The 12,356-nt window shown below is 38.5% G+C and overlaps 2 protein-coding genes across 3 annotated transcripts; both read left to right on the forward strand.

Annotated features, from left to right (window-relative positions):
* Nucleotides 1–32: 32 nt before the first annotated feature.
* On the forward strand, nt 33–6,837 carry LOC126803301 (elongation factor G-1, mitochondrial-like). Its single transcript, XM_050531084.1, has 20 exons — nt 33–491; nt 1,289–1,510; nt 1,713–1,834; nt 1,916–2,066; nt 2,336–2,407; nt 2,904–2,999; nt 3,091–3,179; nt 3,277–3,343; nt 3,615–3,653; nt 3,891–3,951; nt 4,459–4,568; nt 4,649–4,723; nt 4,817–4,885; nt 5,018–5,139; nt 5,327–5,452; nt 5,588–5,708; nt 5,842–5,942; nt 6,059–6,119; nt 6,347–6,400; nt 6,485–6,837. Exons 1-20 carry the CDS (start codon nt 96–98, stop codon nt 6,587–6,589), a joined length of 2,259 nt encoding a protein of 752 aa, XP_050387041.1. The 5' UTR covers nt 33–95; the 3' UTR covers nt 6,590–6,837.
* Nucleotides 6,838–7,569: 732 nt separating this feature from the next.
* On the forward strand, nt 7,570–11,804 carry LOC126803300 (disease resistance protein RPV1-like). Of its 2 annotated transcripts, XM_050531081.1 has the most exons (6): nt 7,570–8,124; nt 8,300–9,410; nt 9,504–9,770; nt 9,906–10,781; nt 10,932–11,540; nt 11,632–11,804. In XM_050531081.1, exons 1-6 carry the CDS (start codon nt 7,616–7,618, stop codon nt 11,677–11,679), a joined length of 3,420 nt encoding a protein of 1,139 aa, XP_050387038.1. In that variant the 5' UTR covers nt 7,570–7,615; the 3' UTR covers nt 11,680–11,804. The 2 variants fall into 2 exon arrangements, with proteins under 2 accessions (XP_050387038.1, XP_050387039.1); XM_050531082.1 differs by lacking the exon at nt 11,632–11,804 and having other exon boundaries at nt 11,060–11,291.
* Nucleotides 11,805–12,356: the final 552 nt, after the last annotated feature.

A 12,356-nucleotide genomic window follows, 5' to 3' on the forward strand; every position in this document is an offset into this window, starting at 1 on the left:
CAAAACCAATCAATATAGAAGAAAGAGTGTGTTCTGTGTTGTAAAGGGTTCAGGGTTTAAACCTGAGCACCACCACCACCGCCGCCGCCGCCTCCATGCCGCGCTTCCCCCGCTTCTCCACCCCGCGCCTCCTCTACTCCCTCCACACCTCCAAGTCTCCGCCGTCCCCTTCCTCCTCCCTCCTCCTCGGCTCCTCCCTCCTCCGCCACTTCTCCGCCGGGGGCAACCTCGCGCGCGCCAAGGACGACAAGGAGGTATGGTGGGCGGAGGTGATGGCCAGGCTCCGCAACATCGGAATCTCGGCACATATCGACTCCGGCAAGACGACTCTCACCGAGAGGATCCTATACTACACCGGAAAGATCCACGAGATTCACGAGGTCCGCGGCCGCGACGGCGTCGGCGCTAAAATGGACTCCATGGATTTGGAGCGGGAGAAGGGAATTACCATTCAGTCCGCCGCCACTTACTGCACTTGGAATGGTTTTCAGGTATAATCGTCATTTCACACTGCCCCTTTAGCTATTGCATTGCTCAAGTTTTGAACGAGTTCATAATGATATGGTGACCGGTTATCGAAATTCGTAGCTCATTTGATTAAGTTTAATCTCGGCGTCGAATTGGTGAGTTTAGAAGTGCCCTTTAGCTTCAGTACTGGCGATGGTTTGGTTGGCTTGTTAAAGTTTTGAACTTGTTGGAAATGAAGTGGTGGTCGCTTTGATGAATTTGTACTTATTGGGGGATAGATCATCATTTGTTTTATGTGAAAATATGGTACTGAAAAAGGCTCAGCTGTACTTGGAATTTTTGAGAGGTTTCGTTTTATATTAAATATAAAACCTATGGAATGGACTTGAATTTTGTTTTTGTGCAATTGTATTCTGAGTTGCAACGTGGGGCTATGGAAGGAGGGAGGAGCTAAGTTAGATCGTGACATGACAGTAGTTTGGGAGAGAACAGAACTGTAGTAATAGTTATGAAGTTTGAATGTGAAAGATAGTTGGTGCAGTGACTTCTGTTTATAATAAAAGAGATGTCGTTGGCAGTCACCTAAGTAAATTAAGGCTCTGTTGCTTGCTCTTCATTACTGCCTTCTCTTTTTGTATTTTTTCTTTTAATAAAAAGATAAAGCGAGATCGCTGTAGTTACTTTTACCCTGTGTTTGCACTGATAAAGTAAACTTTAGATTCTCTTTAAGGTTGAGGGGTTCCAGAATGTAAGTGAAAATATTCTTGCAGGCCTTTCATATCATGAGATACCTCTTATTCGATAAAGTTTGCTTTTGCAGATTAACATAATCGACACCCCTGGTCACGTTGATTTCACCATTGAGGTTGAGAGAGCTTTGCGTGTTCTTGATGGAGCCATCCTTGTCCTTTGTAGCGTTGGTGGTGTACAGAGTCAGTCAATTACTGTTGATCGGCAGATGAAAAGATACGAGGTCCCAAGAATAGCATTTATAAACAAACTTGATCGAATGGGAGCGGATCCCTGGAAAGTTTTGAATCAGGTGTGTTATGTCAATTTTTATTAGCTTATTTTCAAATACTAATGAATGCAGTAACTGTTACAATGAAGCATGAAACTTTCTTACTTAATTTTTTTTAAGCTAGAATGCCCTATTCAGTTAAATTGATACCCCTTTCTAAGGAATTACTGATGTATTGAACCTCCAATCGTTCTGTGACAGTATGTTTTTGGTTCTCTTGTAGATGAGGTCTAAGCTCCGGCATCATGCTGCTGCATTGCAACTTCCTATTGGGTTGGAAGATGATTTTAAGGGTCTTATTGATCTTGTGCATTTAAAAGCTATGTACTTTCATGGTTCTAGTGGGTACGTTTTTGACGCTGGTGAATTTGATGTCTCCTTTACAGTATATATTGTATTTAAGTATTTTATTTTCGCACATTTTAGTCAGGAAATTGTCATTGAAGATATTCCATCTGATATGGAGGCGTTAGTTGCAGAAAAAAGGCGTGAGCTGATTGAAATTGTTTCCGAAGTTGATGACCAACTTGCTGAAGCATTTCTCGAAGATGTGCCCATTACATCTACTGATCTAGAGGTGCATTAGACTCTGTCTCTCGTGTTTGTCGTATTTTTTCCCCAAGCATCTGTGAAAGTTAGGAGAAGAAAAGAAAAAGTATTTTGTGTTGACTTGTTGTTTGTAATTTGAGCTAAAATATTTGATTTTCTTTTCAGTTTTGATCCATTGTGTTTAATTTTGGGGTCAGACGTTAGCTGAAAGGTCAAAAAGTTATTGTTATATTTGAAGATCAGAGTTGTTCAAGAGAGCTAATTTGGGCATTTAAACTTCTATGTTTGTGTGTGTAGGAAGCTGTGCGAAGAGCTACCATTGCAAGGAAATTTATACCTGTGTTCATGGGTAGTGCATTTAAAAATAAGGTACAATTATTATTTGTCAAATTTTTGTTCATTTGGATGATAGGTGTATGATTGTCTGTTTGTTATCTTGCTCTTCAACCTTTAAATTTCTTTCATGCTCATGCATCAAATTCTCGTAAACTATGCTTATTCCTAACCAAAATATATGGTCATGTAGTTGAAACATATTGCTACCTGGAACATTTTGTACACAGGCAAATGATTAACTCTTCAGTGGGTGTACACATATTTAACCTGCACATAATATAAACTATATACTTTAGAAACTTTTTATTCTCTGTTTGATTTTGTTTATGTACAGGGCTGAGGTTTCCTTTAGCTTATTGTCTTGTGTGTTTCAGATATACTCTTTTGGCAATTCTTGTAGTTTCATATTTTCAGTTATACAGAGTAATTGCCTCCTTTATAGAAAAGATGATTTCGCATATGCTACTTGCTGTTTTTTTTAACACTGATGTCAAAAATTTCTTTATCTTCTCCCATTTATGGAGTACAGGGTGTACAACCACTTTTGAATGGCGTACTTGGTTATTTGCCTTGTCCAACTGAAGTCAGTAACTATGCTCTTGACCAGACTAAGGATGAAGAGAAGGTATTGAGCCGAGGAAATGCATCCTATATTCTATCTCTTGTTTTATTCTCCATATCCATATGGACATTTACAAACTTCAGTAATGTTACAGGTTATACTAGGTGGAACTCCTGATGGACCTCTTGTAGCACTGGCCTTTAAATTGGAGGAAGGGCATTTTGGTCAGTTAACCTTTCTAAGGTATGCTCATGTTTCCATTTTAACCTAGTGTGGCTTAATTAATTGCCTTTTATATATTATTTTATCATAACTCTGCTAACAATGTTTGTTCATGAAGAATCTATGAAGGTGTGATACGGAAGGGTGATTTCATTTTTAACATTAACACCGGCAAGAAGCTTAAGGTAAGTACGAGGAGGAATTTTATGTTTCTGTTCCAGGTTTTCAATTCAAGTTGAGTGTTGATGGCTTTATGCGTTACAAGACTTGTCCTGCAATATTAATTCAATGTTGTCAGTTCTTCGATCTAGTATTCTCAAAATTTAATTATCTTGAGCAAGTAAGCAGTGCCTTATAATTATGTGTAATGATCTAATTTTCAATCAGAATGTCCTATTTCGTAGCAATGATGAGGCTTAGATTATATTACTGAATCTTCTACCTTCTTGGAAACAGGTTCCTCGCTTGGTCCGGATGCATTCCGATGAGATGGAGGTCAGTTGTTGACTTAAATTTTGCTAATTACATTAGTGATCAATAAACACGTGAAAATAATTACTAGAATAAATTATTTTCTACAATTATATGATGGTAGTGTTGTTGTCTCTGGTAAGGGATCTGTGGAATGGTGTTTGTTTGGTCTAGATGTATGTAAAAGATTTTGGCTTTAGTAGCTAAAGCTGTGTTTACCAATACTTTACTTTTCTATTCTGTGTGGGCATTCCTTCACAGGATATTCAAGAGGCGCATGCTGGGCAAATAGTTGCTGTATTTGGTGTGGATTGTGCATCAGGTTTGGCTCCTATTTTTTGTTGTATGCTGTTTGTGCGCACATTCATAGACCAAGAGTACATGTAAATTTGTATTACCGACTTATGTTTTCCTTGTTCTACGGGCATGGAGAATAAATAAGAAGTTTGAGATTGTTGGAGTATATGAAAAGGCAAGATATACGTCAAACGATGATTGCTAGACAGTCACCGAGAGAAGTTGATATTTGTTTTCTTAGTTTTGGGCATAATAACCGGTTGGAATTATTCTCACTAGCCTCAGACCCGTGCAATGCATGTGATTGGCACTGTTCAATTACCACCCACGTCTTTACATTTTTTAAGCATGTATGTGTTATTACTGTTTTTGTTTCACTAAAGTAGCTATTTTAATTATTCATTATCAATTTTTATGTTGTAGAATAAAGAATATTTTGGGCAATTCATAATTTGTTGAAGTCTGATCACTTAATAGTGTAGTGAGATAGATAGATAGATAGATTACCTGATGAGTTTTGAGCTTTCTTCAGGAGATACATTTACTGATGGTTCAGTTAAGTATACCATGACTTCTATGAATGTCCCTGAGCCGGTGATGTCATTAGCAGTTCAGCCAGTTTCAAAAGATTCGGGTGGACAAGTAAGCATGCTGCATTTGATTTGATTTTGCAGATGTGCAGTAGCTTCCAACGGTATTGAATGTTATTTTTCGATTTGTAGTTTTCGAAGGCTTTGAATCGATTTCAGAAAGAAGATCCTACCTTCCGTGTTGGCTTGGATCCTGAGAGTGGACAGGTCTGATTAACAAATTGATCTCCTGTGTATGGTCTTTCTACATGTTGAGAAGTATTCATCTTACCGGAACATTGTTATTGTCTTCTTGACCAGACAATCATATCGGGAATGGGAGAACTACATTTGGAAGTGTATGTTGAACGCATTCGGAGAGAATATAAGGTGTCTACTCCTTCCTTCCTCCCTCTCTCTCTCTCTCTCTCTCTCTCTCTCTGTATGTGATAATTGATTGATAAGATCAGGATTTCACTGTTTATCACTATTTTACTTTATTATCACATTTTGATGCAACAGGTTGATGCAACTGTTGGGAAACCTCGCGTAAACTTCAGGGAGACAGTTACTCAACGTGCTGACTTTGATTATCTACATAAAAAGCAATCTGGAGGGCAGGGTCAGTATGGGCGTGTAACTGGGTAAGTGCAGATAATATGTATGATGCTCATATCTTCTTGTGATTGTCAGTACCCTACTTTCCTGAGTGCAGCACTTGCAGTACATCACTCTTTACAGTTACTTAGGTTGCTTGGTAATCCTCTAGGTTTTGTGAATGCAACCATGTGTTCTCTTATCTGTAATTTATTCTCTATTTGTACATTGCAGATTTATCGAGCCACTGCCTGAAGGATCAACAACAAAATTTGAATTTGAGAACAGTATTGTGGGACAAGCTATACCATCAAATTTTATCCCAGCCATTGAGAAGGGTTTCAAAGAAGCAGCGAATTCGTGAGTTCCAGTGTCCTGTTTTGAGACATGGAGATATAATGTTTTTATTGGTTTCTTATACTAAGATTTTTTTCCAACTTTGATGTCATGGTTCCCCCTGCCATTGAGTTTGATGGTAATGCTATTACTGTACAGGGGCTCATTAATTGGCCATCCAGTTGAAAATGTTCGCATTGTTTTAACTGATGGTGCTTCCCATGCTGTAGATTCTAGTGAACTTGCCTTCAAATTAGCTGCGATATATGCCTTCAGAAAGGTCTGTCCTTATCCTGGTTTGGAGTGAATACATGTAACTTGATCATAACCATCTCCTGGAACTTTCTCTGTCCTTATCTCTCATATTTGGGACTCAAAATATTGAAGTTTTTTGCTATACATTTTTTAAACAGTGTTATGCGATGGCAAAGCCGGTGATATTGGAGCCTGTTATGTTGGTGGAGTTAAAAGTACCTACAGAATTTCAGGGTACTGTTGCCGGTGATATTAACAAGTTAGTGGTTTCCCTGGTTTTTGGCAAAGTTTTATAAAAGGAAAATTTTCCTAATTGAAGAATAAGGTTTTATTACCAATAATTTAACCGAAAATACCTCTGCTCTCATTTGTTAGGAGGAAAGGTGTCATTATTGGAAATGACCAGGAGGGGGATGACTCTGTTATCACGGCCCAAGTAAGTATCATTTCTTTCATGTAATTGCACTTCATATACATCCTTGCTTAGTAAAATAATTAAGAATACTATTGAATTTTTAATGCTAAATTGATTTTGTAATATATTCCTTGGCTAGAACTGTGTTTGCGATACCCAACTTAAAATAATGTCATTTTTTTTGTTTTAGTTATATTTGTTTTGATGACAAGTCTTTGGAATGAAACTTATATGACCGACTGTTTTAGGTCCCTCTGAACAACATGTTTGGCTATTCGACGTCTCTTCGATCAATGACACAGGTAATGAGCCTGAGCCTTCCTATTAAGTGTCATTTGCTTCTCTGTAAGTTGTCTTAACGATACTTCCTCTATCTGTGTTTGCAGGGAAAAGGTGAATTCACAATGGAGTACAAAGAGCACTCTCCTGTTTCCCATGATGTACAGGCGCAGTTAGTTAACAATTACAAGGGACCCAATGCCACTGAATAGTAACTTGCAATGCTGCTTCAAAAGCATTGCTCTTATTTCTCGCCGGAGTCAAAAAGTAGTTGTCATATCATATTCTTCTGTACTCCAAAGTTATATTCTTTATAGGAAGAACAGATCATTTATGTTGCATGATCTATAATTTTTTTAAGAGCCAATAAAAGTCTAATTTACCCTTTTGGGCTGAGATGAAAGTGTATAAACTGTAACTGTATATCATATTTTTGAACTGAAAGTACACCAATACTGTAGCAAAAAAGTAAATTCTCTTGGATGGTGTAACCTTCGTGTGCAGTGTACAGAATTGCGTAGCAAAAGTTATGTTCGTTTTGTCTCGGCCCCTAAGATCAAAAGTAAGCATACTTTGGTACCGGCAAACTGCTATGTATTAATGTATGCGTATCATTCATCTGATACCAATGGCACCAAGTACACTACTAATGAGTTTCTTTCTAGCATTACTTTGTTTTACTGCCAAAGCTGTCTATCATACTCAAGTGAAGCAAATGCTACAAAGCAGTTGCTACCAATTGCATTTTTGCTTTATACAGAAGTCATTGTTTCGTTTCATTGGACGTAAATATAGGAGACGCATGTTTAGAGAATTCCCTGTTTGCATGCCAAGTCATTAGGATAATCATCAAGACCCTTTGTTGTTGCAACAGCACTTAAAGTACCACTTCCCTTTGACCCTTTGGATGACAATCCATGCATCTTCGTAAAAACAACTGCAACTGCAGCACTTGCTTAAGGGCTTTATCAAACGCGGCCTAGCCTGGTGCCTTGGCCAGTACTGCCATCTATAACAAATAGTCAAATACTGAAGGGAAGTGATGCACGTCTTATTACGCAAAAATATACTGAATAATATTGTCAACTCTTACCAGTAATTACCAGCTGTCGTGACCTATATATTCATCTTGATCTTGAAAGAGTCATAAGTTGACCAAAGAAGGTCTTCAGTATACGTTGAGATATGGGGATGCATATATGGCAATTTAATTTTGAAGCCTCGATTTCTTACGTCTAATGGATCTTGTTAAAGCTGATCAAGAAGCCTCCTCTTCCAAAGCATATCAATCTCGACGTAGTTACCACGTTTTCTTGAGCTTCCGAGGTGAAGAAACTCGCAACACTTTCACCGATCACCTCTATTCAGCCTTGGTCAACGCAGGATTTCACACTTTCCGAGATGAAGATGAACTGGAGAGAGGAGAAGGAATCCGGCCGGAACTGGAGAAAGCAATCCAACAGTCACGAAGTTCTGTTATTGTGTTTTCTAAAGACTACGCATCTTCTACATGGTGCCTCGACGAGCTTGTCATGATTCTTGAACATAAGAGGACCTCCGATCATGTAGTTTTACCAGTATTCTACGATGTTGATCCATCAGATGTGAGGAAACAGAGTGGAAGCGTTGCAATGGCATTTGCTAGACATGAGACAAAACAATCTCCGGAGAAGTTGATTCAGTGGAGGGCAGCACTTACAGAAGTCTCAAATCTGGCAGGCATGGTGCTACAAGATCAAGCTGATAGGTATGTCCATTGTAGGCAGTTCATTCCAAATAGCTTTTCATAATTTATTTTAGAGCAATTATTTCAATTCTTTGTCATGGTTAATTTGTTTCTCATTTCTACTGCAATTTCTTTGACATGCTTGTAAGATCGATCGACATGTCATTATGCCCTTACTCGTGTTGTGATTTTCTAGGCACGAGTCAAATTTTATCAAAAAAATTGTTAACGTGATTGAAGCCAAGCTAATTAATCCCACGCCCTTCAGTGTTACTCCCTACCTGATTGGATTTGATCATCAAGTCAACACCATTAACTTATGGCTACAAGATAAATACTCAGATGTTGGCCAATGCCGTATATTGGTACTGAAGGGGGTTGGTGGAGTAGGAAAGACAACCATTGCAAAAGTTGTTTATAATTCCAATTTTATAAGATTTGAAGCAAGCAGTTTTCTTGAAAGTATAAGAGAAATTTCAGAACAACCCAATGGCTTAGTTCAGCTTCAAAGACAATTTCTTTCTAACATTTTGAATGGGAGAAAATTGAAAATTCACAGCGTCAGTGAGGGCCTCAAAAAGATTCAAGATCACGTTAGCTCTAAAAGTGTTCTTCTTGTTCTTGATGATGTGGATCATACGGACCAATTAGATGCACTACTTGGGATGGAAGGCTACTTCTGTTCAAGAAGTAAAATCATTATAACAACAAGACGTGCAGGGTTGCTCAAGCTTTATAACAATGTTAAGGAGTATCCTATTGAAACTTTAAACCCTCCTCAGTCACTGGAACTCTTTTCTTGGCATGCGTTTGGCTGGATCTGTCCATGGTATAGTTACACGGAACTTTCGAAAAGGGTAGTTGAACACACAGAAGGACTTCCATTAGCTCTGCAAATTTTGGGTTCTTCTCTAAGAGGACAAATGGTCGATGTTTGGGAAAGTCAATTACAGAAATTGGAAGCTATTCCCAGCAATGAAATCCTAAATAGGCTGAGAATAAGCTACGACTCCTTAGAAGATGACCACGACAAAAATTTATTTCTCCATATTGCATGTTTCTTTATTGGAAAGAGCAAGGATGTCATCATCAGGCTATTAGATGAATGCGGGTTCTACACAATTGTTGGCATTCAAAATCTCATTGATAGGTGTCTAGTGACCATTGATCGAGATAACAAGGTGATGATGCATAAAATGATCCGAGACATGGGCAGAGGAATTGTTCACCTGGAATCAAGGTATCCTGAGAAACGTAGTAGAATATGGCACCATAAGGATTCTCTGAGTGTATTGAGAAAAAAGAATGTAAGAAACATTTCCTCTTATATACTGTATGTTGTTGATGCTTCATATTTTCTTTTCTTATTACCAATTGCCTTCTTTTCCGTTTCTTATTAGGGTTCGGAAACAATTGAAGGTCTAATCTTGGATACACACAAGTTGGCCTTGGAAACCAATGCATTTACTAGGATGCGCGGATTAATATTCCTCCAACTTAGTGGTGTAGATGTCATTGGTTCTTACGAAGCATTTCCTGAAAGATTGAGATGGTTGTGCTGGCTTGAATTTCCTTCGAGTTTCATACCGATCAGTTTTCCTCTGAGGAGCCTGGTTGTTCTTGAAATGCAATACAGCAAATTGAGACAATTCTCAAAGGGTTCAAAAGTATGTTTTTCTCCTATCACTTTTATTTTTTTTCTTATTGTCTTTTCAGTCGATCTTCTACTTAAGACTTAAGAGTTAAGATTATTACACTTTCTAAGCATCCGTACCCTTTTTTCTTTTTCCATCTTTTGGCAGTCATTTCCATCACTAAAATACCTTGATCTCAGTCATTCCAAAGACCTTACTGAAATAGGTGATTTCTTGATGCTCCCTAATTTAGAGAAATTGATCATTGAAGATTGTGCAAATTTGCTCAAAGTCCACAAATCCATCGTAAACCTAGAGAAGCTAGATTACTTGAATATGAGAGATTGCAAAAAAATCAGGAAGCTTCCAAAGAACATTAACAAGCTGAAATTACTGGAAGTGCTTATCATATCTGGCTGCTCAAGTCTTAGCAAATTTCCAGTTGAGATCGGGATGATGGAATCTCTTAAAGCGTTGGAAGCCAATAACATTTCAATAGGTCGGTTACTAGCTCCCATTGGGAAGGTCAAATTATGGCCAGGAAAGAGTGTAAATAACTTTTGGTTTCCCTCCGGTATAGTTCAGTTGAGACTCAGAAACTGCAATCTGTGTGATGATATCTTTCCCAGAGACTTCGGTAACCTAGCCTCACTGAGATATATGGATCTAGGGGGTAATGCAATCTCTAGCTTACCAGATTGCATCAGGAACCTTAGCGGGCTTGATTGTCTTGATTTCGGGTTTTGTAAAAATCTCAAATCGCTTGAAGGGTTACCAGGAGTGAGTGAAGCCATAGATGCGACCTTTTGCGAGTCGTTGGAAAAAATTACATTTCAATCAATCTCGTGCATGCCAAAGAAAATTGAAATGTTCAACTTCAGGTCCAAACTACGTGAGATCCAGTTCTGGTTCAAGATAGTATCCATTGAAGATGAAAAAGAAATGATTAAGATTTTGGGCTTGTGTAACTTGGAATGCAAGGAAAAGATTAGGATGTGTACCCCTGATTTGTCTGATGGGTGGAATACAGATCGTCCCATCCAGGTGCATATTCATAACTGTCTCTCTCTCTCTCTCTCTCTCAAACACGTAATGAGACACACACACATTCATATGTTCTGCGAGAAGTACGTACTACTTGGCTGGTAAATGACTATTAGTACTGATATTTGGCATATTATGCAATTTGTATAGGGACTCTATGAATATGGTATATTTAGCACATTTGTTCCTGAAAACAGACCGGAGTTTGTACGACAATTCAGCTACAGTAATGATGTATTCCAACAATCTATAACTGTCCCTGTGCACCCTAATCTCAGGATTCGAGGTGTCAACATATACGTGAATTTTATGATCGGACTGACGCCTCTTTTAATTACTACCAGTCCAATAGTTGTAATGGTCGCTAATGCTACTAAGAATCTGACCTGGATCTATGTACCTTCATGCTACGGCAAGTCCCGCAACAGCATTGCGTGGTTAAGCCACTGGAAGTTTGGGGATCAATTGGAAGGTGGCGATGAGGTGATTGTTTACGTATTTTCGCCGGATAATTGGGTGGAGGTAAAAGAGCTTGGCGTCCAGATTGTGCATGAGGAAGAGAAGCTGAGTGCCGAAGACAACTTCGCTGAAAATGGTCATGATCGAGATAGTGTTAATGATGTGATTGGTGGAGATTTGTCCGAACTATATCAGGTGTGGCCAGGAGTGTATTTTTTTTGTGGCGGACCTATATTACATCGAAGACAACTATATGTTGATTGGCTAATGCAATGGCCAGCAATCATGGATAGACAACATGTAAGTTACTTTGATGTGTAAGTTGTTTCGATTGTGTTATTTTGATGATTATTTGTTATGTTTCCTCTGATTGATTTTCTGTGCATATCAGAAGGGCGGCAATCTTACAAGGGGTCCATGGGTTGATGCATTCCCCTAATCAGTTTATTTTGTGGGACTTAACTCCTCATTTCATTGTCTTTAGTTGTAACGTTGTGTTCATAGCATGACTAATAGTAACCGAGCCACCGATCGATGTCTTCATCAATTCTCGTTTCAGTAGCTACTTTCTTCATGTACGTGGATATGTTGCGTCCATAATATATGTTTTTATTAATATCATGGAGTGGTAGGATCGTGGTTGCTGGTACTCTCATCCCTTGTCTTCGAGCAAATAGAAAAAAGAAAACATCTGGTAGCCTGGTACGTACGTTCATGCGTAAAAAATTATCTTAGTAATCATCAAGACCTTTTGTTGCAGCAACAGCACTAGAAGTACCACTTCCCGTTGCATGACAATCCATCTTGGTAAAAATAACAGATCCAACTGCAGCACTTGATCAACTCGATGCAAATCACATTTAACAGTGAGGACTGAGGAACTGATGTGCAGATTGCTGCTTGGACCAATAAAGTTGAGAATTTGAAGGAAAAAGAATTGGGAGAAAGAAACCAAATCATATTTAAAAAGGATTAAATTCAGTTTGACCTCCTGAGGTTTGGGGGTAACTTCATGTTGATATTCAAACTTTTAAAACACAAGACTAGAGACAATAGAATCACTCGGAATGCAATGCATTTTGAGAAAATTTTAAGAATGGTACGTGAACTTTAGTC

The sequence above is a fragment of the Argentina anserina genome, chromosome 7 (assembly GCF_933775445.1).
Source record: "Argentina anserina chromosome 7, drPotAnse1.1, whole genome shotgun sequence".
In the NCBI taxonomy this organism is placed as follows: domain Eukaryota; kingdom Viridiplantae; phylum Streptophyta; class Magnoliopsida; order Rosales; family Rosaceae; genus Argentina; species Argentina anserina.

What these genes read in the sequence shown, in the direction of transcription:
- LOC126803300 (XM_050531081.1), top strand. Translation starts at nt 7,616, where the DNA reads ATGGATCTTGTTAAAGCTGATCAAGAAGCCTCCTCTTCCAAAGCATAT. An exon ending in GTGTATTGAGAAAAAAGAAT is followed by an intron (nt 9,411 to 9,503) that starts GTAAGAAACATT and finishes GTTTCTTATTAG; the next exon opens with GGTTCGGAAACAATTGAAGG. An exon ending in AATTCTCAAAGGGTTCAAAA is followed by an intron (nt 9,771 to 9,905) that starts GTATGTTTTTCT and finishes ATCTTTTGGCAG; the next exon opens with TCATTTCCATCACTAAAATA.
- LOC126803301 (XM_050531084.1), top strand. Translation starts at nt 96, where the DNA reads ATGCCGCGCTTCCCCCGCTTCTCCACCCCGCGCCTCCTCTACTCCCTC. An exon ending in TACTTTCATGGTTCTAGTGG is followed by an intron (nt 1,835 to 1,915) that starts GTACGTTTTTGA and finishes CGCACATTTTAG; the next exon opens with TCAGGAAATTGTCATTGAAG. An exon ending in TGGATCCTGAGAGTGGACAG is followed by an intron (nt 4,724 to 4,816) that starts GTCTGATTAACA and finishes CTTCTTGACCAG; the next exon opens with ACAATCATATCGGGAATGGG.